The sequence below is a fragment of the Lindgomyces ingoldianus genome (assembly GCF_010093535.1).
Source record: "Lindgomyces ingoldianus strain ATCC 200398 unplaced genomic scaffold BDR25scaffold_4, whole genome shotgun sequence".
Taxonomy (NCBI): Eukaryota; Fungi; Ascomycota; class Dothideomycetes; order Pleosporales; family Lindgomycetaceae; genus Lindgomyces; species Lindgomyces ingoldianus.
In genome coordinates, this window is record NW_022985165.1 from 1,007,721 (window position 1) to 1,032,845 (window position 25,125).

General features: G+C 48.9%; 12 protein-coding genes across 12 annotated transcripts; 6 read left to right on the plus strand and 6 right to left on the minus strand.

Annotated features, from left to right (window-relative positions):
- The first annotated feature begins 66 nt into the window (after positions 1 to 66).
- On the plus strand, positions 67 to 1,505 carry BDR25DRAFT_278588 (NPD-domain-containing protein). Its single transcript, XM_033687690.1, has 3 exons — positions 67 to 213; positions 262 to 523; positions 620 to 1,505. Exons 1-3 carry the CDS (start codon positions 201 to 203, stop codon positions 1,419 to 1,421), a joined length of 1,077 nt encoding a protein of 358 aa, XP_033552705.1. The 5' UTR covers positions 67 to 200; the 3' UTR covers positions 1,422 to 1,505.
- Positions 1,506 to 2,743: 1,238 nt separating this feature from the next.
- On the minus strand, positions 2,744 to 3,789 carry BDR25DRAFT_379440 (uncharacterized protein; the record flags this gene model as incomplete). Its single annotated transcript, XM_033697608.1, has 2 exons — positions 2,744 to 3,232; positions 3,375 to 3,789. The coding sequence occupies 2 exons, from the start codon at positions 3,787 to 3,789 to the stop codon at positions 2,850 to 2,852; spliced, it is 798 nt and encodes a 265-aa protein (XP_033552706.1). The 3' UTR covers positions 2,744 to 2,849.
- Positions 3,790 to 4,315: 526 nt separating this feature from the next.
- BDR25DRAFT_339835 (uncharacterized protein) lies at positions 4,316 to 5,320 on the plus strand (the record flags this gene model as incomplete). Its single annotated transcript, XM_033693438.1, has 3 exons — positions 4,316 to 4,590; positions 4,640 to 4,875; positions 4,928 to 5,320. Exons 1-3 carry the CDS (start codon positions 4,371 to 4,373, stop codon positions 5,318 to 5,320), a joined length of 849 nt encoding a protein of 282 aa, XP_033552707.1. The 5' UTR covers positions 4,316 to 4,370.
- Positions 5,321 to 7,395: 2,075 nt separating this feature from the next.
- BDR25DRAFT_212428 (uncharacterized protein) lies at positions 7,396 to 8,922 on the plus strand (the record flags this gene model as incomplete). Its single annotated transcript, XM_033684718.1, has 5 exons — positions 7,396 to 7,581; positions 7,642 to 7,746; positions 7,820 to 8,050; positions 8,120 to 8,262; positions 8,319 to 8,922. 5 exons carry the CDS (start codon positions 7,396 to 7,398, stop codon positions 8,920 to 8,922), a joined length of 1,269 nt encoding a protein of 422 aa, XP_033552708.1.
- A 247-nt stretch (positions 8,923 to 9,169) lies between these two features.
- BDR25DRAFT_310322 (pectin lyase-like protein) lies at positions 9,170 to 10,366 on the minus strand (the record flags this gene model as incomplete). The annotated part of the gene is made up of 1 exon (XM_033691143.1): positions 9,170 to 10,366. The coding sequence occupies one exon, from the start codon at positions 10,364 to 10,366 to the stop codon at positions 9,170 to 9,172; it is 1,197 nt and encodes a 398-aa protein (XP_033552709.1).
- A 1,983-nt stretch (positions 10,367 to 12,349) lies between these two features.
- On the plus strand, positions 12,350 to 14,296 carry BDR25DRAFT_379446 (amino acid transporter; the record flags this gene model as incomplete). Its single annotated transcript, XM_033697609.1, has 7 exons — positions 12,350 to 12,490; positions 12,544 to 12,614; positions 12,662 to 12,685; positions 12,731 to 12,903; positions 12,956 to 13,356; positions 13,404 to 13,733; positions 13,787 to 14,296. The coding sequence occupies 7 exons, from the start codon at positions 12,350 to 12,352 to the stop codon at positions 14,294 to 14,296; spliced, it is 1,650 nt and encodes a 549-aa protein (XP_033552710.1).
- Positions 14,297 to 15,215: 919 nt separating this feature from the next.
- On the plus strand, positions 15,216 to 16,125 carry BDR25DRAFT_278596 (uncharacterized protein). The gene is made up of 2 exons (XM_033687691.1): positions 15,216 to 15,307; positions 15,358 to 16,125. The coding sequence occupies exon 2, from the start codon at positions 15,419 to 15,421 to the stop codon at positions 15,971 to 15,973; it is 555 nt and encodes a 184-aa protein (XP_033552711.1). The 5' UTR covers positions 15,216 to 15,307; positions 15,358 to 15,418; the 3' UTR covers positions 15,974 to 16,125.
- A 105-nt stretch (positions 16,126 to 16,230) lies between these two features.
- Positions 16,231 to 17,784, minus strand: BDR25DRAFT_278597 (putative trichothecene 3-O-acetyltransferase; the record flags this gene model as incomplete). The annotated part of the gene is made up of 1 exon (XM_033687692.1): positions 16,231 to 17,784. The coding sequence occupies exon 1, from the start codon at positions 17,602 to 17,604 to the stop codon at positions 16,231 to 16,233; it is 1,374 nt and encodes a 457-aa protein (XP_033552712.1). The 5' UTR covers positions 17,605 to 17,784.
- Positions 17,785 to 18,870: 1,086 nt separating this feature from the next.
- BDR25DRAFT_310326 (uncharacterized protein) lies at positions 18,871 to 19,681 on the minus strand (the record flags this gene model as incomplete). Its single annotated transcript, XM_033691144.1, has 2 exons — positions 18,871 to 19,178; positions 19,411 to 19,681. 2 exons carry the CDS (start codon positions 19,679 to 19,681, stop codon positions 18,871 to 18,873), a joined length of 579 nt encoding a protein of 192 aa, XP_033552713.1.
- Positions 19,682 to 20,365: 684 nt separating this feature from the next.
- BDR25DRAFT_168930 (uncharacterized protein) lies at positions 20,366 to 20,524 on the minus strand (the record flags this gene model as incomplete). The annotated part of the gene is made up of 1 exon (XM_033684110.1): positions 20,366 to 20,524. A coding segment is annotated over one exon (159 nt), but the record flags the coding sequence as incomplete, so codon positions are not given.
- A 195-nt stretch (positions 20,525 to 20,719) lies between these two features.
- BDR25DRAFT_300794 (uncharacterized protein) lies at positions 20,720 to 21,968 on the minus strand. Its single transcript, XM_033689446.1, has 3 exons — positions 21,830 to 21,968; positions 21,440 to 21,770; positions 20,720 to 21,389 (listed from the first exon to the last, which is right to left on the minus strand). Exons 1-3 carry the CDS (start codon positions 21,872 to 21,874, stop codon positions 20,842 to 20,844), a joined length of 924 nt encoding a protein of 307 aa, XP_033552715.1. The 5' UTR covers positions 21,875 to 21,968; the 3' UTR covers positions 20,720 to 20,841.
- A 167-nt stretch (positions 21,969 to 22,135) lies between these two features.
- On the plus strand, positions 22,136 to 24,621 carry BDR25DRAFT_253487 (N-acetylglutamate synthase). Its single transcript, XM_033686240.1, has 2 exons — positions 22,136 to 22,270; positions 22,340 to 24,621. Exons 1-2 carry the CDS (start codon positions 22,217 to 22,219, stop codon positions 24,578 to 24,580), a joined length of 2,295 nt encoding a protein of 764 aa, XP_033552716.1. The 5' UTR covers positions 22,136 to 22,216; the 3' UTR covers positions 24,581 to 24,621.
- Positions 24,622 to 25,125: the final 504 nt, after the last annotated feature.

The window sequence follows — 25,125 nt, forward strand, 5'->3', positions numbered from 1 at the left end:
AACGCTATTCGATATGTGCCTCGGTCCACGGGTCGGCATCTTGTGGACTCGACAAATACTCCTCACTTTACTCTTAAGAAGCTGAACCCCATTGCTCATCTGACTCCTCACCACCTTCAGCAACTGCCCTCTAAACCCTTGCACCTTCATCACGCATATCCAACAAGCTCCCGCCGCACAACCTTCCCCCATCCTTCACAATGGCATCGCCGCGTACGTCTTACACCCTGTTCACATGTTGCATGTGCTGATAGTTTGTAGAGCAAATTCGCACAAAGCTCACTGATTTACTGAAGATCCAGCACCCCGTTATGCTTGCCGGCATGAACGTTGCTGCCGGCCCGAAGCTCGCTGCCGCCGTTACAAATGCCGGAGGGTTGGGTGTTATTGGTGGTGTCGGATACACACCAGACATGCTGCGGGAGCAGATTGCAGAATTGAAGGGATACCTTAATGACAAGAGCGCGCCCTTTGGCGTTGACCTCCTGCTCCCGCAGGTTGGCGGGAACGCGCGGAAGACAAAGTGAGCAACCTTGATCTATCTTACAGGCCGTTGTGTCTACCAGACAATTATCTCCGAGTAGCACGTGCTAACTATTTTTCTTTTTTTTTCCAACAGTTATGACTATACCAAAGGCAAGCTGGGTGAGCTCGTCGACATCATCATCGACTCCGGCGCCAAGCTCTTTGTCTCTGCTGTCGGCGTCCCCCCCAAGCCCGTCGTCGAGAAGCTGCACAAGGCCGGCATATTATACATGAACATGATTGGCCACCCCAAGCACGTCAAGAAATGCCTCGAGGTCGGAGCCGACATCATCTGTGCTCAAGGTGGTGAAGGTGGTGGACACACCGGCGACGTTCCCACAACCGTCCTCATCCCCACCGTCGTGAGCCTCGTCAAGGGTCACAAGTCGCCTTTGACCGGCGAGGAGGTCCAGGTAGTTGCTGCTGGTGGTCTATTCAACGGCCAGTCCCTTGCTGCTGCGCTCATGTTCGGTGCGTCCGCTGTTTGGATAGGAACTCGATTTGTCCTGTCCGAGGAGGCTGGTGCACCTAAGGCACACCAAGAAGCCGTCCGAACAGCTGGCTTTGATGATAACGTGCGAACTATCATTTTCACTGGACGACCCCTACGCGTAAGAATGAACCCCTATATTCAGAACTGGGAAGAGAACAGGCAGAACGATATCAAGGATCTCACGGCCAAGGGTGTCATTCCCGTCGAGCACGATCTGGAGACGATGGGAGACGACATTGATGATGATACCATGGACAACGCACGGCCATTTTTGATGGGCAAGGCTGCCGCCGTTGTCAATGAGAGGAAGCCCGCCAAAGTTATTGTTGATGAGATGGTGAGCGATGCTGTCAAGTGGATGCAGGTTGGAAACTCGTACATTGTTTCAAAGTCGAGGTTGTAAATTTGATGGAAGCGTGTTGTGACAATATAGTGCGGTATTTTGATTGAGTTTCTTGTCTATATTTAGTGCTCAAATCTACTCCTGCTATTTCATGCCTCGACCTCCTCGCTGAGTTCCTTGCCTTGCCCATTCAAGCACTTTTGCAAGCTGCAAGAGATTTTGAACACCCCGCCATATCCAATCCCACGACCCAGCCCCAGTGGGGGAGCCTATCGCAAGCACGCTTCCGTGACGTCCACTCTTCCCCCCCCTATTTAGCAAAATATTTGCTCTTATCAACTCAACTCACCGCCGTACAAGCGCTCTATAGAGGTCCAATAAACTGCCTCTAGGACGGACATCCGGCCCAGCCTTCACCTCAATCCGTAGAAATAACCCGCGGCTTTTTTTTTACCTCCTTACTTCTCCTCTCTACAGAGTCAACCACCAGCAGCTCTCTCACTCACGCAGAAGGCTACCAAGCAATCAACACAACAACTATTTGCCAACTTACAATTCTCAACAACCTTGCTATATCCTACCAACCCTCTTTCCAACCCACACCACGCCATAACAGCCAGCCCCACCACCTTCTCTCCTGATTGCAGTCCGTCATTGCCATTTCTATGGCCCACGCTCACTCTAAACTTCCAACAAACAAATACTCCCCTTATCCTGGCGCGGAACCTATTCCGGATGCGGCGTGGAGGTGTTGCGGGTGTGGAAGAGAATGGATATCGAGGGAGGTGGGATATGTTTGTAAGGGGTGTTCGCATACGTATCAAATTGAGTGCTGTGGGCTTGCTGGCTAGGAGAAAGGGGATGGGGGATTGCCAGGGTGGGTCCATTCGGGGACGGGATTGGTTGGGGCGCAATGTTCGTAGTGGCCGTCAAAGAGGGGTTACGTGAGAAGTTTGGGAGGGGTTGTGGGGAAATGTAGATTGTTTAGGGGTTAAGAGATCCTGGGAACGGTGAAGGAAGGTAGTTATGTAGGGCTGGTTATGGAAGGCTAGTCGTGGGGATTAGAGTGTTTGTGAACCGGGCATGGAGGATGAAGTCACTAGCATTGACTTGACTCACTTTCTTGAAGCATATCACATGCCTCAGCCTCAGTTTGTATGTGTTACGTCTCCAGCCGAACTAGGAACGATTTGGAGGAGCTAAGCACCTAACAACGGACCCAGTGAAGAGCTGAGATAGTATATGCAGTGTTGGAACTGTAGCAAGAGAGTTCTTAGTGCACTTGCACGTTGGGTACCTGGATGCTAATGATTTGAATTGGCAGTATAATGCATGGGTATACCGTGCTGAAAACCCCGCATTCTCCCACAATACAACCCCTCTAAGAACCTAACTCCTTGGCCATTTGTAGGGATTTCGCATGGATATACTATTGCCCTCCTGAACTCCGATCAAAGACACTTCCGAAAGCTCCTCTCCACACAAAACTCACCAAACCTGATCCACCTCGCCGTTCAACTCCACCTTTCCCCCTTTCCCCAATTCCCATGGCATTTTCACCTCCTTCCCCTCGCCCTCAGCTTCCTCCTCCCAAACTCCTTGTTTCGGGCGCCACATGGCATGGAACGGGGCCGGGGTCATCTCGTGTTCGCATTTCCGCCACACATCAGTTGCATTCTTCCTTGTTGTGTCGAATGCAATCTTGAACAAACTCTGAAAGCCGAATTGCTCGTACAGTGGCCGGCCCATGGCAGAGGCTTCGAGCCAGCACTCGAGGCTGAGGGAGTCTGCACGCTTGATCCCGTGTTGCATGAGGAGAGAACCAACGCCGAGGCGGCGGTGTGTGGGGATGACGGCCATCCAGTTTAGGGCTGGGTGTGGGGGTCAGAGCTAGTTAGAGTGGAAAAATTTTCGTTGCGGAAGTAGCTTATGACGATTGAGGAAGGAGGCCGAAATCGAAGAGAAATGGAAACGCGAGACTTGCGCAAGAAAGAAAGAAATTGCATCTCTTACCAAGATGTGGTCGCGTCATCCAGCTAGCTCGCGGCTTATAGATTTGGTTCAGTATTTGCTCACAGAACTCCCGGTCTTCGGTCTCTGGCCACCATGTTGCCTGCAATTTTGGCGGTCCTGTAGGAAATGGGTTCTCCAGGAAGAGTTGCCACTGTGCGCAGCCAACTGGCTGGCCAGTCCCGATCTCTTCCACGTAGAACCAGTTGCTTGACGGGTCTTCCTGATGCAAGTCCCAGAAGCGGGCCTTGGACTCGACAATAGCTGCCTTGCGTTCGGCAGGGAAAATTCCAGTGACGGGAAAGAAGATCTGGACGAAGGGCTCGTATGGTGTGTAATTGGCAGCCCAGATGACGTCCATGATACCGTTCATTTCCTCCTTAGTGCCAGCTTGTTTGAGGATGTACTTTGCGGCCATGTTTGGCTGTGGATCCTGGACGGAACCCATGCAGCCCATATAAGATTGGAATCGTGACTTGAAAATAATCTGTAAGATAGACCCCGGACAGAACGAACAGTCAAGCGGATGGCACTTGCAAGTCGTTCAGAGTCTACGATGTGGGTTGGAATACGATGGGGGTTGGAAAGAGCAAGTTCAAGCTTCCCGGCATTACTTCCCGATCTAGCATGAAGCAAACACTGTAGCGGGCTAGCGTCTTGGCGTGAACTTGAATTCGTCACACGTTGATGACTCTGACACGTCCTTCCTTAGCCAACATCAACGTCGCACAGGTGTTACTACCACCGGTCGACCTTTGTTTGCTATATCCCTCGCATTAAGCTCGACAATTTGTCACCTTCCCGGCAAGAGTGTCATCCGATTTCAATCCCGTCAATTCATCCTTGGTCCGAGCTTTAATGCCTGCACGCAATACAACCTTAGCGAGCGAGCGTTAAGCTACTAAAATTGTATTACGTCGACTATTGGAGATGTAGAGCGACAAATTCTCAGAATGGCAGCAGCCTTCCTTGCTCCTATCACCCGTATCAATTGTCGAAATGAAAGAGAACGAAGACCAGGAGCATCTTCTTGCGAAGGGAGATGAAGGAGTGCAATCGGTTGATTGGAATGATGGCCTCGACATAATTCCCGCCAACAAAAGGAGTTTCTACGTAACGTTGATCCTACTCATGGCTTCTCTCCTGGCGAACATTCTCTTGCTTCTTTGGCACGGCAGTCCACCAAAGTGCCCTCCCGACCTCGGGAAGAGTCCATATAGTAATAATCTTCGTTGCGGCTATTTTGGGTGCGTGCTGATCATTACTAGGCGGAAATACCTTCGACACTTTGGTCCCGTACCACTCCTTTACAAAATATTGGAATCCAAAGGTCAATGAAAGCTTTGCAGATGAAGCATGGGATGCTTTAGACACTAATCCCATAGCTGTCGCTCTTCACGATGATCACGCAAAGCAACTTGGGTTGGCTGATTCAACTCGGTTCCCGTGGGATACCGAACGCAGCGTGTACTATCTTAAAGGTCTTCATGACCTGCACTGCTTGGTATGCAGCTCATCAATCGCGGTTCCCTTCCATGTCTGACTATGATTCTCAGAAACTGATTCGCAAAGCCATCGTCTCAACTCAACGCGGCGAGAAGCATGAACTCACCATTGAGCACATCCTTCATTGCCTGGACGGTCTCCGACAAGACATCATGTGCACAGCCGATGATACGCCAATGCCAGCTCCAAAGTCCCATAACATTGGAGACGGCCAGATTCGACGATGCCGAAACTGGGACAAGATGATTGCTTGGGCCTCTAGCCCAGACCAGAACGCGTGTCACCAATTTGACGACTATCGTGAGGCCTCAAATACTCTAGAGTTATTTGCCTTCTGTCCAGAACATTCACCTTATCGGCCCATTATGGAGGCTTACTTTGACTACCATGGGCATAAAGATGCGTACGAAGTCAATGACGGAGAGGCCTTTCGGCTTCGATAGTTGTCGTTCTAAGCTGATTGGTGGCTGCTAATTAGTGTTATGCTATGGAGGTCGGATGTGGACTTTTGATTTGAATGAATGACACATTACCACGATACACCCGCATTTAAGGGCGTACTGTCTTCTCAAACGTTACATTTACTGACTGGGAGTGCGACACGACACGATCTCGGGCAACGGCGTCCCCGTTGTGATGTTAGTGGGTGCCTCCAATCTTTTGAAGCGCACAGTCTCGCGATACTTGATCTGACGTCTTCCGGGGCAGACCGCTCCTAACCAAAGATGTTCGGCAACGCCATGGCCACCTTCTGTATCGGGTAATACTCCCCATCATTCCTAACACTCACCGCCATATTCAGCGAAGAGGCGTCCTTATAGTGGATGAAGGTTGTATATGGAGCCGTCGTTGTGCCACTCCGACGCCGGCTGGACAGCCTTCCGTCCGAGACTTATTCGGACAATGCCATATTCTGACTTTCCCAAGAGTTCATGGCCTCTCGTGATCTGAAATCCTTTTTGTCGGTATGCTGGTATTAATTCTAGATTTATGGATGGCGGATAGAGTTGTTTATATGAATCTGGCATCCAACCATATTTACGGTCTCTGACAACACTTCCAACGTATCCTCGCCTCATCAGTCAGGTGTAAGTATTCCCGACTTCAATGACTTCTTGACCCGTTCTCACACAGACAGAATCTCGTCTTCTCGGCTTCCATCATGCGCTCTCGGGCCCTCGTCTCGCTCCTTGCTCTTACAGCCGGTGTCATCTCGGCCCCGGTTTTTGGTGTTTCTCATCCAGAAAATGGCATGGAAGTTAGAGATGCCACCAGAATTGACAGCAGAACTGCGCCAGCCATCGAGCTTAAGCAAAGCAACCCCGTGCAAGTTGCCGGCAATACTCATGCAGGTGGTACGATTTACAATCCCGTAAGTTTCTAAATTAGGGTTCTGTACCTTCTCCGAAAACTCTGCTTAACCATACACCAGAGAGCGGCCCCTCTTATCGAAATTGAACAAGCCGGCCCTGAAGGGGTCGCTGCGAATCTTCACTCTCCTCTAGATGGAAGGCCAGCATACCGTACTGTAAGCATTTCATTCCTAGAGATATAGAAATGATGCAAACTAACATTGGTGGGACTCCAGTAATGGGTTCAAAGGGCTTGGAGCATGTGGGAGATGCTGGTGGCTTCCATGTGGCTGATGACCACCTACAGTGGCTCGGTCATGGCAGAATTGCCACTTCTTGTCTACACTTAGCGAAACTCTCCTTGCTAATACACTCGTTTCACTCACTGCTTAATAGTCCACTCTGTAAATGCCAAGCAATTCTTGACGTGGTACATGACCTCAGATATCCCGAAAGCTGTCAGATGACTAGTGATGCATTCACTAATGCGGAGACCCGACAAGTGGACAAATGACAGGACTCTCCACATGTATCGGTATGTGTTTCACAACTGTTGTGTCTTTCGTATTCAAATGTTCCGCTACACATCCCTAGTCTCCATGCTGTGCCACGGCGCGTAAGCCACCGTACTACGACTTTGCAGCGACCCTCAGCAACTAACCTGTTTGGCCTCGGATTCTTGCTCGGATGCGTCTCGGAAGCGGGGGAGGTCGTCTGAGCTGAATTGTTTCTCATGATCGCTCCCCTCCTTTCCATCCCTGGCGACAGCTCCGTTGTTACTTTCTTACTGCTTGTCGCTAAGTTCAACGACTTGTCGCCAAGGTTAACGACTTGGTTCGCCGTATCGCACAAAATATGATGATTGGAATTCCAGCGGCTATCTTTGACCTTTGGATGTCCTTACGTGGCTGAAAATAACCGTGTGTAACAATCCCACAAAGCAGAGTACCCTTCAACGCTGTCCAGGTGCAAACCGGGGATAACATCAGATACAACCAAGGCGTATCTGCTATCCAAAGCTCAGGGCACTACATTTCTCAAGCCATGCGCCGCCATGGGCTCCATCTAGACGCTTCCCCCACTCTGGCTTTGGCATTGCGGCTTCCCTCACCTTTAGCGCGCAGCCTCTCAGACGTCGACCTGAATCATTTCTGTTTGGACATGCAATGAGTGTGGAATTGGCTCCCGTAGCACGACATCCAGGCTCCGCTGATGACCTTGGTCCTTTCCTCAATGTTATTACCTGGGTCCTCTTGATTACGTCGGCGCTGGCGGTCTTGACGCGGCTGGTAACAAAACGGGCGCTGAAGAGGCGGATAGACGTCGATGACGCTTTGGTAGTTGGGGCCCTGGTACGTTTTGCTTCTTCCACGCATGAAGCTGAGGTCTACCCTGATAGCTCACATTTTCAGATTACGAGTATAGGTTCTGGCGTATCGGTAAGCTTTCAAACCGCCAATGGACTTGGGCAAGACTTTGAATCATTGGCGGAAAGCCAGATCGTGGCGTACGAAAAGGTACTCATCCGCGCTGCATGTCCCTATTCCGACCTTGCTTAGACCTAATGCTCACTCCACATTTCGAACACAGAGCGAATATGCAACCAAGCTGCTCTACATCGCAACCCTTGCATTCGCAAAGTTGTCCATCATCTCGTTGCTCATGATCCTTATAGCCTCAGAGTTACATCGCCGGCTAGGCATTTTTCTGTCAACATTTATTGCGGTGTGGGGCATCGTGTCCGAGTTCGCAACTGCGTTCCAGTGCGGGACGCATGAACCGTGGCGTTCGTTTCTGGGCGAGCGAAATTGCTTCAACACCGTAAGCACACATCCCATTAAAATGGTGATTCAACGATGAAGACGTTGAGTGACTGACCTGTCATGGCAGCCTGCATTCTGGCGTGCAACAGGTGCCATCAACATGTTGACCGATCTCGCACTGATCATGTTCCCGGTGCATGTCATCGTCACACTTCAAATGAGCGCAGGGAAAAAACTCACCATTCTCGTCTTCTTTAGTGCGCGCTCACTGTACGTCTCGTTGCAAATGTGCCTTCACTCTAGCTTTGTTTAACGACTTGTTACAGCGATATCATAGCCACTGGCGTCCAACTCGCATACACCCACGCCTTCTCCTCCCCAAACCCTACTCTTGCGCTTTGGAAGTGGACGCTCATGACCCAAATCGTCCAATGCATCACCATCTTGACTTCTTGTGTCCCTTACCTCCGCCCGCTCCTTGAGTCCATACCATCGGGTATGTACGGAGCCGATGAACTCCGACGTCGAAGAACGTCAACATCTACTCGTGACAACACACACAGCAAGAGCGATGAATCATACAAACTCAGTAACACGAGCACTTGGACTGGAGGCAACAAGAGTAGAAGAAGCGACAATGAGAGCTGCAGGATTAAGAGATGTGTCCCAATACTCTCTCTAGATTCGACAGCGCAATCAAACTCAGCGTCGGGCATACCTGGTGGTCCAAGTCGACTACATGGTCAGATAGGCGTGGCGATTACAGCGCCTAGGGCACCGGACCACACGAAATGGGAGACTGAGAGTACGGGGAGTCAGGCGAAGATCATAAAAACTACAGTTGTAAGTGCAGCGTGGGAGGAGGCAGAGACGCGGAGTAGCGAGGGGTCAGAAGATGTGATCACAAGGGAAAGCCCTTCGAGAATATAGCTTTTTGTTTTTGCATCGGGTGGTGTCTTATTAACGTATTCATGTAAACGTCAGGTTAGCTATATGCCAGCATGAAGTTTTTTATTTTTTAACTCAAACTTCTGCATTCCATTTTCCATGTGGAGTTAAGTAGTTTCAGCAGCAGGACGAAAAATGAAAGAAATTACAATTTTCTCGGTCGTCATCTCTCAACGACCTGATGTAACCTTGATAGTATTCGACACTCATAATTGTCTGCATTCTTCACTTACAAAACTGTCGTGTTCACCCAGTTGTCAAAGTGAAAGTCGCACGTGCTCTGAGGATTAAAGCAATCCAAGGATGCGGGACCAACCTTCCCCTTGAAATTCTTGAACCAGATATCTGAGAAAGTTGCTTGCTTATAGATGCTCCTCGCCACCGAACATTGACCAGGTGAGCGGCCATTATCCAGCTTAAAGCAAAGATCATCGATGAGAGACGTCCCATTTGTAACCGTAACTCCGTCGTAAGTAAGATTACTAACAACCGGGTAGTTGTAATCCGGTAAATTTCGGAATCCGCCGTTGACTATAGATTTGGCGGTGTAGTTGGAAATGTAGATGTTCTTTGCGGTTTGATCTCCAGCGGCCGGGAACGGCTTGTCATCGACAACCGTACCGAACATTATCATGACACCGTCGAAAGTGCTGCATTGGATGTTGTTGATGTTGATGTTGCTGGTGCCGTAATCGATGCCGACGCACGCCCCCGCGTTGGGCTGTGTATCAACACTCTTAAAGTCTACGTTGATGCTATCCATGGTGATGGAAGAGCAGTTGCGAAATTGGAACCCAATAGTGTCGGATCGTGTCCACGGCATATACCAAGCTTGGTTCTCAGCAATGACGCTCAGTCTCGTGAAGCGAATATTGGAGCTTCGCTCGTCGACGCGGAAGAATTGGAATGGCATATTCTTGATGGTTAGATTGTCGATAAGAATGTTGGTGGAAGACTCCCGAATGAGGTTGAAGACTGGCGATTTCCACAAACCTCTTCCGTATGTGTCACTGTTTCGTTGGTAGAAGATACGGGCATTGCCGTCGATGAGGCCCTTTCCGGTCAAGCTTCGTAGTTTGGCTCCTTGGACTCCAGACATCGATATCATAGCCTTTTGCTTGTCCCAGTAGTCGGGATCGGAGGAAAAGAGGAGTTGACCCTCAAGCTGGAAGTCACAATTACGGCAGGTTGAGAAATCGATTGGCGAGCGGATACTGTAGATTTGGTCGGCGGGGAGGGCGATTGTGCCTCCATTTCCACACTTCTTGATAGCATCATTGATGGCCGGGGCATCGTCTATCATCTCATAGCCCTGCGCGAGAGGAGTGCATGTTGCTCGCTTTTCAAGTGATGTTGCAGGATAACGGTTTGCATTGACGCATTTCTCAATGATAGCGGCCAAAATAAAGAAGAGAAGGCGAGCCATGTTAACTTGCGATTCTACAATCCAGTAACGGTATGCTTACAATCATTGAGAGTATTTATATCAGTCATGTCAACCTCTGAACCCACCTTTACTCGCCAAAGGCCATGGAAGTCTTCCAGCAACAGTAGCTTCGAAAGGAATACTGAAAGCGTAAGAAACGTTACGTGCATCAGGCGTAGCATGAAATAGTATTCCAATATTAATCTGGCGTTGAGGTATGAGATGGTCGCAAGCTCCGTTGCAGTTTGGTGTTGTAGTGGTATGCATCGGTGGCATTTGGAAGGCTGGCTCGTCTCTTTCAATATATGGAACATCTGGGCTTGTGGTATATAAGCGGTAGATTGATTTTAGTAGAAGGATTGACATCCCCGCATTGTCGCGATATCATTTTCGGCTATTTTGAATAGACCGATAATCTAGGCGAAGTTGGAGAAGAGGGAACATTCATAGCAGCTGTGAGGCGGATTTCCCCTCAACAAATTTATCCGCTAGCTGGATGATAGAAACTGGCTGGGCGACTGTATCAGAACATGGCTTAGAGAAGGTGGACGTCGAAGCTATCAGCGAAAAGTAGAGAAATGTAGAAAATCACGAAGTGATTGTTGAAATATGGCCAAAAGAGGTTCAAGGCGTCGGTGAGGCGGTCTGGATAACTCCATAAGGACCTTGAATATCATGAATGCGACCTGCGTGGCATCGGCTGCGAAGCGACGTTGACGTTGCTATAGGAAGGACTTCGGTGACATTCCGTCATAGCAGGATACTTACGTCACCTATGCGCTGCAGATATTCGGTTAGGGGATTTCGTGATGTGTATTGATGAAATGAGTGTGGTTGGGGATGCTAAAGCGTGAAAGGCTGTGGAGAAGGAAACCACCTTGTCAACTCAGAGTGTGAGCTTAATTTCGGGGCGACTGCAAACTACGTTTTATTCAAATAGATTAAGTTTGGGATGTGAATCCATTGCTAGCTAGATTGCAATAATTCAACATCTGTTTTGACAAGCTCAAAGCACGGAGTGGGCGTATCCCCCACGTGATTTCAGGATGGAGAGAAATCTTGGCCTTCGCTGTTTGGGTAACTGGTCAACTACGAAAAGCTTAGCTCTCGAATCTCCACTTTCTCATCCCTATTACCCTAACCACTCATTTGACATTCGTTGATGTATCACAACTCATTTCGGGGCTAATGTCAGTCCGGTAGTGCAAGCCAACCTGTCGCGCCATCGCCCCGGCTAGCAGCTTCATCAGCCTCCCACACGTTCAACTCTTCGTACCACGATGTCATCTAACTCAGTCTCAACAATGTGATTCCGCTTTTCTAGTCTCCCTGCGGCTAAGGCTGCTAAGTTTCGTGAAATTCCATAAGTCTTCTAGTAAGCCGAGCCTACTGAGCACTTGTGCATCTAGAAAACAATGTTGGTGTCGCCCAACTGACAGTGCATTGATGGCGGGAAATTATCTGATTTGTTCATGTAAGATATGTCTGCATTGGAATACTCCGATGCATGCCACCGCACGTCTGCAGCACTTGCCAGCCTGACCGTACGACGCAATGAACGAACCATCTCTCACCCTCGCAATTCTTGAGACCTTCAACGCAATACGATGCAGACAGCCTGCTGCTCCCCAACTGAGGGGTAGTCCGGGCCAGCATCACTTCCATGATCCGTGGACTACCCTGGTCACTCCACTAATGCCGCTGGTTTCTCATATGTTATCAGACGTTGCCGGACGCACATGGTTTACTTTACCTCACAAAGGGATAAATATCAGGGTTGGCTTGCATTGCATGTGTGATGTGCCACAGACCTCCATCTATTCAGTCCTTCGTCGTTCCCATATTGCTGATTTGATATCTGCCTCGTTGAAGACGTGCACCCTCCATTTCGTCAACTTTACAATCGTCGCTTTATTTTTGTTTCTCCCCGACCCCAACCATTCTGTAGAGATATCTTCTCGATAGCCAGTAGTAGGTAGCCAGATGGATAAAATTATTGAGCTCCAAACCCTTGATGATGAGGTACTTCATCTCAGACGTAAAGGTTTGGAATCAAAGTTAGCGAGCGACTTCGATCGCGACAAATATGAGTTGGCTAGAGTTGGAAAGAAACAAGTTTTGAAGGTTCGTATTTAGCGCCAGGCGTTGGCTAAACCATCTGTGCTAACTTTGAATAGCGGAGATTTGGGTTGGTGAGCATGACCGGTCTGACGTGTGGGTTGATGTGCACTTGGGAAAGTTTGCTAGTGTAAGGAGCCTCGAGATGGTCTCTTCCAATAATTAACCAGCCAATAGGGTGTTCCTCATAGGATTCCAAAAGTAAGTTCGCTCCCATTCGGCCTTCGTTTATGCTGAGCAAAGCAGCGGGGGACCTGCGGGACTCATATATGGCTTCTTCCTGGTGTGGATCGGCAATCTCTCGGTTTTTATTGCAATCGGTGAACTATCCTCGATGATTCCCACTGCTGGGGGACAGTACCACTGGGTCTCGCTCCTTGCGCCTCTATCGAGTAGGAGGTTCTTCAGTTACATAACAGGTAAGCCCTCGCCTTCTATGGAAAAAATAAATAAAAGAAGCTGACATACTAGGCTGGCTTACCGTAATTGGCTGGATTGCAGGCCTCACGGCAGCTTCATATTTTGTCGCAGAGCTAATTCTAGATTTGGTTACCTTAAGCATTCCAGAATTCGAGCCAACAGGATGGAATGGAACTCTGGTTCTCTGGGCAACTCTTTTGCTTTGTGTCATCATCAACGTATTTATGAGCTCTGCGCTCCCATCGATCGAGGTCCTCGTCTTGATTGTTCACATACTCGGCTTCTTTGGTATAATCATTCCCTTGGTCTACCTAACGCCTTCTTATAACTCTGCCAAGGATGTTTTCACTACCTTTTATAACTACGGCGAATGGCAGACGAAAGCTTTGTCTTTCTTCATCGGTATTCAAGGGAATGCTTTAGCTTTCGTTGGTACGGATTCGGCTGTGCATGTAAGCTGGTGAATGAATATAAATGATTTCCAGCTAACTCTTGATAGATGTCGGAAGAAGTCAAGAATGCCAGCACTGACGTCGCTCGATCCATGGTGATAAGCCTGGTTTTAAATGGATTTCTTGCGCTCGGTATGCTTTTCGCAGTTCTTTTTAGCTCCCCTCCGAATATCATGGAGCTTGCTGAGAAGCACAAATTTCCTTTCATCCAGGTCTTTGCAAAGACCGTCGGATCAAATGGAGGAGCGGCAGTTATGAGTAGTATCATCATTGTGCTGGAATTCTGTAGTGCACTTGGTTGCTTAGCTGCTGCTTCCAGGATGACCTGGTCGTTCGCTCGCGATCGTGGCCTTCCTTTCTCACGCATTTTAAGCATGGTTCGTGGTCTTCTTCTTCACTGCAATTTAGGTTGTTCTAATGCAGAGAATAGATCGACAAGCGGACCACCATCCCTGTTGTCGCTATCATGACAGTGACAGTCTTCTCTGCACTGCTATCTCTCGTAAATATAGGGAACGATACTGCTTTCGCCGATATTGTTTCCCTTGTTCTTGAAGGATTCTATATTTCCTACCTGATAGCGATCGGTCTCCTCCTTTGGCGACGTCTCCGCGGCGATATCAGAGAGCCTGACTCCACGAATCAAAGCACCTTCAACTCGACAGAACCGTCAGAAAGCATACACTCAAGTCTGACGTGGGGTCCATGGCGCTTGAAAGGCGCCCTCGGGATCGCGAACAACATATTCGCATGTTCGTACTTGCTCCTCCTCATATTCTTCAGCTTTTGGCCAGGGGCAAGGACCGTGGATGCCACACAAATGAACTACGCTGTTTTGGTTACTGGATTTGTAGTACTGTTTAGCATCTTCTACTATCTAGTGCTGGCGAAGGAGAAATATACTGGGCCTATTGTCGAGGTGGACTTACACACATTGTGAGGGCAGATTCTGAACAAGGAGATGGAATTTCTTTTTAACCAATGAAGCGTGGCAAGATTCATTTGCATTGTATAACGGCTTCCTATGGCAGAGGATGGGTTGGAGTGGGGTGTTGCAGAAGCACTCGAAGACAATCAAGATAGACCAGGTATTCGCTACCTGAACATGAATTACGACAATACTATACTATGCCTTACCGGCCTTCCAAGAGCCGAGTCCTACTCTGAATAAGACCCAATGAGCACATCGCGCCGTAGACGTGCTGACTTGTGGGAACACGGCAGACACCCACGTTTTCACCACCCCTGTCATTCCTCGCACAACATTTGACACAATATGCTTCTAAGTGAAAGAGGCTGATCGAAATATTGCGCGAGTGAGGAAGGCGCCGAGACATTTGCTGAGTTGTTCTGTTCGAAGCCAAGATCTTGCGCTTCCGGCGCCGGTTTTCTTTAGTGGAATGTCACTCCCTGCGCGGCAGGTTTCTCCGATGAGAGTCCAGATGGAAATGAAGCAGTACAAATAGCAAATTTCTTATGGTAGTATGTAGGTTCGTCTAACATAGCCCACTACTCAGTTGGTAAAATGAACGTGGCGATTCTTCCAGGTTGATTTGGTCCTAAAATAAAGTCCAGCTGGCCGCATGGGGATTAGGGCGACGCCACATATCGCAGCTGAGCGCCACATCGTGGCATTGCCTCTTCCATCCAAGAGAGGCAATGCGGGGTCAAAGTCGGCTCTCATTCGTTAAGTTTTGGGTAAAGGTCAGTGGTGAGATGGGAGTGGCTCTTTGGAGGAGTAACGTGATGAGCAGTGCCCCCACCATGAGTGGTTTTCGTAGTCGTAAGAGAGGAAAATAGGTTCGAGATGAGGGGTAAGGGGATGATTGCAGGAAGGCCGAGAGTCTTGGGTTGGGTGATGGATGGTATGACATGTTTGACGAGATAGAGGGCTGAAGGACAGGTTGGGAAATAGGTAGGAGGCTGAGTGTTGGAGAGATGTGTATATAAGGTAGGCATCTAAACTCTCACTTGGATACATACACACTCATCACGACTGAGTACCGATTCTACACTTCCTCCTGAAACCCTCAAATTCAGAACACTCGGAAAATCCGTTACAATGCAGCTCCTCACTATCACCCTCGCGAGTCTCCTCTCCTTCTCTTTCGCGGCTCCGGTTGCAAGCCCAAAACCCTGGCCTGCTGACCCCAACATCGTCAAGCCAACCACCATCTCCCAATACGAAGTCAGCAAAGGTGCCATCCACTTCAATACTCCGCGAGGCAAAGTCCTCAAGACTGGCAACGGCCAAGACTGGACAACACTCATCACCTTCGACATGCCCGCTGCCACTGCGGGTAAGACCTGCGAGCTCCATTTCATCCTCGAGTCCGCAGCAACGCTTTCTGGCTCTGGACTTCTTGACGTGTTCACCAGTCTCGCGGCAGCACCAGGAGAGAGGACTTCCTGGGGACCGGGCAACCAGAGAAACAACCATGTTGCGAGGGTAAAGGTTGCGCAAGGTGGCGATGCAACGTACCAGACGGGCTATCCACAGGTTGTGAAGAGCTTTGCCTGCCCGTCTGGGAAGTGGCCGATTGAGGTCGTGGGTGTTTATGATAGGGATGATGTGCAGTGGGATGGAAGTATTTCGGGGGCCTACCTGAAGTATTAAACAGGAAATGAAAGGAGCAGGGAGATCCATTTGGGGTAACGTCTGAAGGGTATTTTTATTTCTGTTTGTACATATTTGAAAAGGGGGTCGAGATTCTAAGTGAAGGGTAAATTGTAGAGGCGTATGGATGACTTATAATGAATGAAAACTAGATCAAATAACCTTCTGCTAGACTGTATGAAACTCATTAGGGAATATTAAGCTTAAATTCTGATGGAAAGAGACCTCTAAGATGCTCAAGTAAAGACGGACTGTCTTCATCCAATATATGTGCCATACTTTATAAATTCTTCATCGTTCCTCAATCTATCCATATCCTCCTCTCTCAAACAAATCCCAGCCGCACTTTCTCCGTCTCTTCTCTTCGGCATTAGATATATTAGGCTTTCTACTCCTGTAAACATCGGTCTTCTCACTGCTTCCGGTTTTCCCAACCCTAGGTCAAAGTCAAGATCATAGGAATTGACTTTCGCCCACGAGCTGAGCATAATGTCGGATGAGAAATCCATGTTTGCAGTCACATTGATGTGTGATTTATCTTCCACTTGAGAGAGTAAAGTGGCTAGAGCACTCGTCCGATGTGCTATATTCGAGGTCTTTGGGTCCACGGCAGATCGGAGTTGCGCGGCGATGACCCCCAGTGACTCGCCAGCCACTTCCTGGAGGGTAGAGTCATTGTATGCCATATTCTGCACAAGTCCTGGATATGTCATCGGAATATTAAGATACCGTCGTGGATCTATCGCCCGAGCACATGTTGACTTTTTGGTGGGCCTCAAGCGGGCTAGGCGAGCGCGAGACACACCCTGCCAAATGAAAGCGGTCAAGGCATCATCGGTCGATACGAAGCCTGCACCAGATGGTTTAGTCTCCATGGCGAGCGATTTGAGCTTCGCAAGTGAAGCGCTAGAGAAGTCGAAGTACGCCCATATAGACTTCGGAATTACAGGTCGAGTTGCCGCAATTTCGCCGACCCCTTTGCAAGCCCTTTTGGGAAGGGGTTTTATGATCTGACGATCTAATTCCGGGCCGGGGGTGTATGAGTCGTCGAGTAACGGGATAATATTTCGGCGGTCAAGATTTCCGGTTCTTAGCTCTTCATCGGTGAAAGATTCGTTGCGGCATGCTTTCGAAAAAAGATAAATGATATGGCCTTGGCCTGTCATGTCCATACAATTGTGCTCACCGACAAAGCACAATAGGAGCCCGTCTGTGATAAAGGTCGCTTGCACTAAAAATACTGGTGAGGTAGAGTCGTTCGACATCCCTGGTAGCGTGTTCCGAGGACAAATGATATTCTCGTCCAGCATGCTGAACGGAAACTCTGCCTTCTTGAGTGCATTGTAGGTCGGCATGGAGGAGTCATTTCTTAAATCTTTGACAATGAGACGGGGGGTCTTTTCAAAATCCTTGATCTTGAAGGTGCCCGATTCATTAATGGTTTGACCTGCGATCCATGGGAAGCTTGCGGTGAGTTTTCCTAAGCCTGTTTGTAGACGCTCAGTGATTGTGGAATGTGTCGAGGCATCGGACACGGGATAACAGTGGCATATTTGGGTGTAGAGCCCGTTTAGTCCTGGCTGCTGTCCGAAAATTTCGAGGGGGAGATCTAAGCGCTGCAATCCACTCATACTTGGCGATAAGAAACTCGTAGGTTTTTAGATGTCAAAGAATGGACTGAGCACGCGAATGGGCTGCAAGTGATTTGCAGGTACGGGGCAAGACGAGGCTTTTGAATATGGAGAAATGGAAAGAAAACCGATGTCATTACAAACTCACTGGATCGACCTCCAACACTTGGAAGATTAAACCGACTCGCTTTGGAATGATCTAGGATCTCGCTTTGCGGAAGGTTTTTGTTGGAACTAGTTTGGATGATGCAGAATGATTCATGTCGACTCGAGAAGGACGCTAAACCATGTTTGGTAGCATCCGTCACTGAAGCGGCACAAACATGTGAACTACCCCCGACCCCACTTCTACGAATCTCCACTGTCGTATTTCAGTCACAGCCCCGTTCCAAAACATTGATTTTGCACGCGATATATGAATATTCCCATTCATCTTGGCTGCGCACGATTATGTACCAGTAATAAGAACGCGGCCAATCAATCCAATGGTCGAATATTCCAAGGTGTATTCTATTACACCTGACATTAATTCACGTAACCCTACGTCAGGGTAAATTCTGGTCCTTGACTGATACCAATTTCCTGTTTAGCACTAGCGCCGATCCTGTTAGTAATGGCGTCGTTTTATCCACTATGGAGTCCCCTCAGAGCTCTCTCTCGCTCCTTACGCCTTGGCTTAATTTACGTAGTTTGGATCTCACAACCTAATTGACTACTCGCAACTCTATATGCCCTCCTCTATCATCCATCGGCGCCATAACTGACCTTGTGATAGAAGGCCCTCAATGGGAATCGGGGAACTCCAAGATTGACGAACGGCAAGGGTGCAGCCCACACATGGACAATTGGGAGCTTACCAATGTAGCAACAAGCTTACGGAAAATATGCAAGTTCACAGATAGCTCAGCAGGGTATAGCAAGGCTTCTGTTATTTAAGAATCGACAAACAAGTTTATTCTTCATCTCTTCAAGATATAGGATGAGACCAGCGGCTATCGGTTAACTATTTAGCTTCATAAATCTCCACAGTATATCTCCTCCCTTCCTTGAAGAACATTGTGGCAAGATAATTTTCGGAAACCCTAGCATTACTCTACGCAGTAACCCACTTTGCCGAAGTTGTACAGGAGTCTATTTTGTGCTGGCTTTGCCTTCGTTAGCAGCATCGGGCCCAATAGTTTTGCGGATGGAACGCTGTCATGATCTCCTGCTTGGTTTATCCGGACGAATAGGACCTGTAATCTGGAAAAACTGCATATTTAAGGGTCAAGACTTCGTCATTTGAACTGAAAAGAGTGAGACAGCAAAACTGCTAAGAATCGACAATACACCGATAGCAAACACCGCTAGTACTGTCGCATTCTGTAGATCTCCTGGGTGGTCCCTTAGCCACATAGGCAAAATACACAGTGTGGCACTAAGAGTAAAGACCATGGCCACCAGCACGAGGAAAATCACAGCCCAGAGTGTGTAATGCTCTTTAATGTTTATCCTGAAAGTTATATAACGCGTTTTGATTGCGCCGCTGGTGCGTATAGGTAGTATATCTTTCGCCTTTTTCGACTTCTTACAGTCTTTAGGGTGCTAGAAGTACCAGCAGATCTCATGCTCAGGATAAGGCATCTCAGACGGCTATGGCTGTGGGTCGAATCGACAATTTGGGTATTCTGGGTCCTTGGGGTTAGGGTAACGCTCTTTGTCTTTTTGGAGCTGGAAGAAGTGTCGATCCGGTGACTGTTTACGAAGGAAGCTTGTGAACAGATGGGAGAAGGCAAGAATCCGGAATGAAACGAAAATAAAACTTACCAGAACGTGCACGATAGAACTTTGTTCCGGAAACTCGTTTCCACCACCATCGCGGGAAGTTGGGATATGCATCTCCTAGTGGCTTGAAGATCATTTTGTCCGCCACGCCCGGGGAAACTGTCTGAACTCTTGTTTCATTCAGCCCGACATCGACGCAATGGAAAACGGCACCATGCGCTTGAGGCTGGTTTGAGCCTCCTTCAGTGTCCCTTTTTCCTCCATTTTCTAAATTGCGTTCCCCACCATCCCCAACTCCAACATCATTGCCCATGTCTCCTGGAGCTCTTTCATTTTGATCTAATGGGCTCGATCCAGGTCTTCTATTATCTTCGGGAGAGGCGAAGTACAAGATAGAAGACGCATCAGAGTCGCTTCGTTGAGGGAGGCAGCTTCTCGCTTAGATTCCAACCATTTCGGGCTCTCTGTATCAGTACGGGCAACTACAAGTCGCGGAAATAGTTTGTCCGCAAATGTAGAATATCATCATAAAAGTGTGAGCCTCCCTTTATGATGCCTACCAGCATAGCCTAATCATAAATTAGGAGAGTAACCTGTTTTGAGTTCCTCTGGTTCAGACAGAGGCCACTATGAAAGCGAACAGCCAGCTCTTCGGTAAGTCTCTTGATGAAATCTAAGATAGTAGGTGCGAGTGAGCGCTTAAAGGAGATGTGGTAATCAACATCTGGCTCTCGGGAGCTGTTTTCCAGTAGCATCTTCACCACTGCGACATTCCGCCGTGGTATTGCTGCTTGGAGTGCATTGCCGTATCCACCACTTTGAGCGTTGATGCCAGCACCTTTGTCTAGCAGCATTTTCACCACTTTGATATTCGTCCACTATGCTACTGCTGCTGTTTGGATGGCATTGTCAAATCTACCGCCTTTAGCGTTGACATGGGCGCCCTTGCCCAGCAGCAGCTTCACCACTTCGGAATTTCCCCGTTGTGCTCAGCAGCTGCTTGAAGGGCATTACCGTATTCACCTCCTTGAGAGTTGATGTTCTCTCCCTTGTCTAGGAGCAGCAGAATCACTTCGCTATTCCCTTGTTGTATTGCTGCTTGGAGGGCATTGCCGTATTCACCACCTTGAGCATTGATATCTGCGCCTTTGTCTAGCTATATCTTCACCACTTTGGTATTGGCCCATTGTGCCGCTGCTGCTGCTTGGAGGGTATGGTCGTATCTACCCCCTATAGCGTTGAAATCTTCACCTATGTCTAGCAGCATCTTCACCACCTCAATATCCCCCCATGGAATCTTTTAATGTGGATGAGGTAGAAATAGTATTTATTCTAATGTAGAAATAAGTAGGCCAAAGATGTGGTTGTCTATATTCCTCATAGTGTCGGCGTAGGCTAGTCCCTTTCCTATCCTTCTTGGGCCGGATCCAGCATGCTCTCATGAGAGCAATGAGGATTATCTCCCATTTGCCATCAATCTTTGTTCTCAAATTTGAGTCCACTCTCCTGTCTTACAGCACCATATATACTCGGAATATCTCCTCTATCCCCAAGATGCTCCTTGACCTTCACTAGATGCGCATCACCGACCTTCAGCGCCGGCATATTCGTCCCCGTCTTCTCCGCCAAGGCCATCGCATGTCTAGCATCCTTCCTCGCCAGATCTACATGGAACAGTGGTTCCTCCCGCTGGTAGTAGTCTCCCGCCAACATGCGTGCGGAGTACGCGGCATAGGGACCAGGGAACATGGCTTCGATCCAGCGATGCAGGTTGTCAGTTCCGAGACCGGTTTTCTCGGCCAGAGTGTGCCCTTCGGAGAGGGCTTCGACCATGTTGAGGACAAAGGTGTTACCGATTACTTTGAGGAGTGTAGAGTTACCTGCAGGTTGGTCGACGAAATCGATGTCGGCACGGCCCATGACGCCTTTGGTGTAGGGTTTTACTTTGTCGACAGCGGCTTTTTGGCCAGCGATCACACAGACTAGACTTCCAGAATCTGCCATTGCTGGGGCGCCGAATACTAAGTCAAGTTTAGCTTGGATATGGGAATGATGGAAATATGAAATCTACCTGGCATTCCCACAAATTCCCCGCCCTTAGCCATGATTCGCTTCTCCAGCGCATTGGTTGTATCTGGATGTACGGTCGAGCAGTCCACGATGAGCTTTCCTTTCACATCTTGCTGCAGAATGGCATCGACAGCACCACTAACAGATGCATCGTCACCAAGACAGATGAAGATGATATCCGCACTCTTCGCAGCTTCGTCAATGCTGCCAAAAACCTTGGTCTTGTCGTTTCTAAGCTTGGCTGAGAAGTCATCTGCCCGCTTCGTGGTGCGGTTCCACAGGATCAAAGGCTTGTCTAGATTTCCTTTTTCCACCAGGTTCTTGCACATGCCCTGAAACGTTGACATGAGCGGGGAGACACGGGAGAGGCGTGCTTGGCCCAGCAACTTACCCTGCCCATATTGCCGAGGCCAAGCCATGCTAGTTGTGGTGCCATTTCGGAGTTGGCGATCTTGATTCAATAATTGAGATTGGAAGTAGGCTGCTTCAAGTGGTGGACAATTATGCTGATATACTGTGCACATTCGGGGGTTTGCGCTTATGACATCACGGAAGCAGCCCGGATTTATGGTCTTATCGATTAGCTCTCGGGCCGATGTCGGCTAATGTGACGTCTTATCGATTAACCCTGGTTTTTTAGCTCCACCTGAGCTGAGAAGCTTGCACCCTGCATATTCACAAGCAAGCACAAAGCACACCACAATGCAATCATAAGAAGGCCTCAATGGCCCCGAGTCGCCCAATGCCAATTCTCTCATACTTCAGTCTATTATGAAGCATGATCGTCTGCCAGAAAGCCCAGTGTCGGGGCTTGGGGAGGACGACCGTGAAGGTGAGTGCGTGCTTGACTCACACCACTAGGATATTCACAAAGGACCTCTCTTACAAATTCTGCTTTAAGGCTCTCCCCAAATATGATGGCATTTGTAAGCTTAATGAGCTCCCTCACATGCTACCATTTTCTACGACCGCGCCTTCCCTTAACTCCGGTACCGAACCACCCCGCAATGCGAGATACAGCTCCGCTAAGGAGAGACAACGCGCCGAACGCGATCAATTGATCAAGTCACTGAAAGAGTCACCTGGTAAACGCGACGCGCGTAACTTTCTAAAGCACTTCGACACCCCGAAGAAAGTTGAGCTCATTGCTGCTCCCGGAGTCGAGCGAGTAGTGAGCGACTTCGTGGGGCAGGCACACCATAGTACGAGGAGACTGGATCCGGCAGGAGTCAATCTGGGAAATCTATACGAGCCAGCAAAGGCTATACAGGAAAGCCCAGTGTTTATTCAGCAGTCGCTAACTAAGGAACTAATACCCGAGAATGTCGAGCCCCTGCATATTGCGTTGGTCAAGCTACGGCAGCCACAGGAGCTGGATGATGAGAAGCTGCGAGGAATTGCCCTCACACTTAGCCAGATGGTGCGACTAGGAATGAATATTGCTGTAGTGGTGGATTGCGATGAGGATGCGCCTGAGGCCCCCTTAGTCCTATCGCCTGCCTGGGAACAGACTGTTCGGGAGCAGATATCTCGAATTGTCGACGCACTAGCGGAATTCAATGAGCCTGGAGTCTTTGAGATAGACCATGCCTTATCCATTTCCAACATCGACACCCCCGTTCCCAGCACGGTCCAGGTTCAAGGTGGCGTTGAGGTGAAGAGTGATTATTTGTTGCTTCCCCTAATAGAAGAGGGCATTATTCCTGTCTTACCGTCAATCGCTTACGATGCGGATGTGAGGAAGGTTAGGGTAGACCCCGATGACGTGGTTCTAGCGTTGACCCGCAAATTCGCCGGCATCACTGCTCAGAAGGTTGAGGAGAGCGAGCCCGACAAGATGTGCGAGAAGCTCTATCAAAAGTCAAAACCAATCACGGATAAACCTATATTAGATCGAATCATCATCCTCGATCCGCGAGGAGGTATCCCTCATGAAAACAGGATCGATGGTGCACATGTTTTCATCAATTTGGAAGCGGAATACAGGGATGTAAAGAATGACTTGAAACGATTCTCTTCAACGTTCTCAGGAAGTAAACGAAAAGACTCTCACAGTCCATCAGGCGACAGCAACCCAATTTCGAAGTTTGCTGAATCCGAAATTCCTTCCTTGGCAACCTATCTCACGAAACACCTTCCAGGGAAATCGCTCTTCAATCGTCACATGCGGAATCTTGACGTGGTCCAACGAGCCCTCAAACTTCTTCCTCCATCGTCGTCCGCTCTTATCATTACTCCTACCGAGGCGGCTGCATCATCTCAGACTTCCGTAATATCAAAACCGCCCACTGAAGTTCGAACGCGACGCTCAAAGAATCCTCTCATCCATAACCTACTGACCGACAAACCCATGGTCTCATCGTCTCTGCCGGCTCCATTTGTCACCCGACCTGTCGCATCAACTGCCCCAAACCCCCCGACCTTCCTCAAAAAGGGCATTCCCGTAACAATGATACCTGATCCTCGTATCTCCGGCCCTTGGCAACCACCCTCACTCGAGAACCCGAGCATCGAGCTTGAAAATGATCCCCAAGTCAATTTCCCAAAACTTGTAGATCTCATCGATGATTCCTTCCGCCGGAAGCTCGACGTAAAACACTACCTCGACCGCATCCGTGGTCGAGTAGCCGGCATCATCATTGCTGGGAACTACGAGGGTGGTGCGATTTGTACTTGGGAAACCCCCCCTCCTCTTCCCAGTTCCGAATCTAAGACTCATATTAATACATCCACCCTACCTCCCGACTCCCCAGTGTGGATACCCTACCTCGACAAATTCGCCGTGCTAACAAGCTCACAAGGTTCTGGCGGGGTCGCAGATATTGTCTGGGGCGCTCTTACTCGCAGCTGTTTTCCGCACGGTCTCGTCTGGCGCAGTAGATCCAGCAATCCCGTGAATAAGTGGTATTTTGAGCGGGCGGTCGGGATGTGGAATTTACCGGGTGGACAGTGGACTATGTTCTGGACGACGGAGGGCGTTGTGGAAGAGTGGGCAGAGCGGCAAAAGTCATTGGAGGACGCGAGGAAGAGGGGTGAGGATTCGGAGAAAGGGTGGAAGGGAGATATGACGAGGTGGGATGCTTATGTTAGGGTTTGTGGGGGTGTGGCGCCAAGTTGGGCGGATGGGAAGAGGCCTGATTAGTGGAATTTGGCGTCTGGAATAGACTAGCATTTGGAGGGAGGATATTGGTTCTTGTATATAAAAGTTTTGAAATTGAAGGGACTTTTCCCTTTTTTGAGAGAGAGAGAGAGATCGTTCGCTCTCTGTTACTTCCCCTGGTGAACGGCTCTACTTTGGCCCAAGTACTGACATCAGATTCGTGCAGGTGGGCATGTGCACGTGATATATCATCCAGTAGCAACCCAGTCAGATATGGAGAGCGTCCGCTTTCTCTTCACTTTACCTACCACCTTTAGTCTTTAATAGCTAAGTACGCGAGGTGATGTGCGTTGCTGTCTCGCACAAAAACAGGACATATCCTATTCATGGTTGCCGGCTTTAGAGACTAGCTCTAGCACACCAGTACAAAATTCGCCCCGAAGTGCACGCATGAGCTCTTGATGGAGAATCTCTTAAAAAGAAGCAAAATAATTCCATGTTTGTCAGACGGGCCTTAGAGTCGCGTCGATGTTTCGATTAATCTAGATACATGGCATGGACTGTTAAAGCTAGCTCAATACTTGTCG

What these genes read in the sequence shown, in the direction of transcription:
- BDR25DRAFT_278588 (XM_033687690.1), top strand. An exon ending in GGGAACGCGCGGAAGACAAA is followed by an intron (nt 524 to 619) that starts GTGAGCAACCTT and finishes TTTTTCCAACAG; the next exon opens with TTATGACTATACCAAAGGCA.
- BDR25DRAFT_278596 (XM_033687691.1), top strand. Translation starts at nt 15,419, where the DNA reads ATGCAGCTCCTCACTATCACCCTCGCGAGTCTCCTCTCCTTCTCTTTC.
- BDR25DRAFT_300794 (XM_033689446.1), bottom strand. Translation starts at nt 21,874, where the DNA reads ATGGCACCACAACTAGCATGGCTTGGCCTCGGCAATATGGGCAGG. An exon ending in GCCTCGGCAATATGGGCAGG is followed by an intron (nt 21,771 to 21,829) that starts GTAAGTTGCTGG and finishes TCAACGTTTCAG; the next exon opens with GGCATGTGCAAGAACCTGGT. An exon ending in GGAATTTGTGGGAATGCCAG is followed by an intron (nt 21,390 to 21,439) that starts GTAGATTTCATA and finishes AACTTGACTTAG; the next exon opens with TATTCGGCGCCCCAGCAATG.
- BDR25DRAFT_253487 (XM_033686240.1), top strand. Translation starts at nt 22,217, where the DNA reads ATGATCGTCTGCCAGAAAGCCCAGTGTCGGGGCTTGGGGAGGACGACC. An exon ending in TGGGGAGGACGACCGTGAAG is followed by an intron (nt 22,271 to 22,339) that starts GTGAGTGCGTGC and finishes TTCTGCTTTAAG; the next exon opens with GCTCTCCCCAAATATGATGG.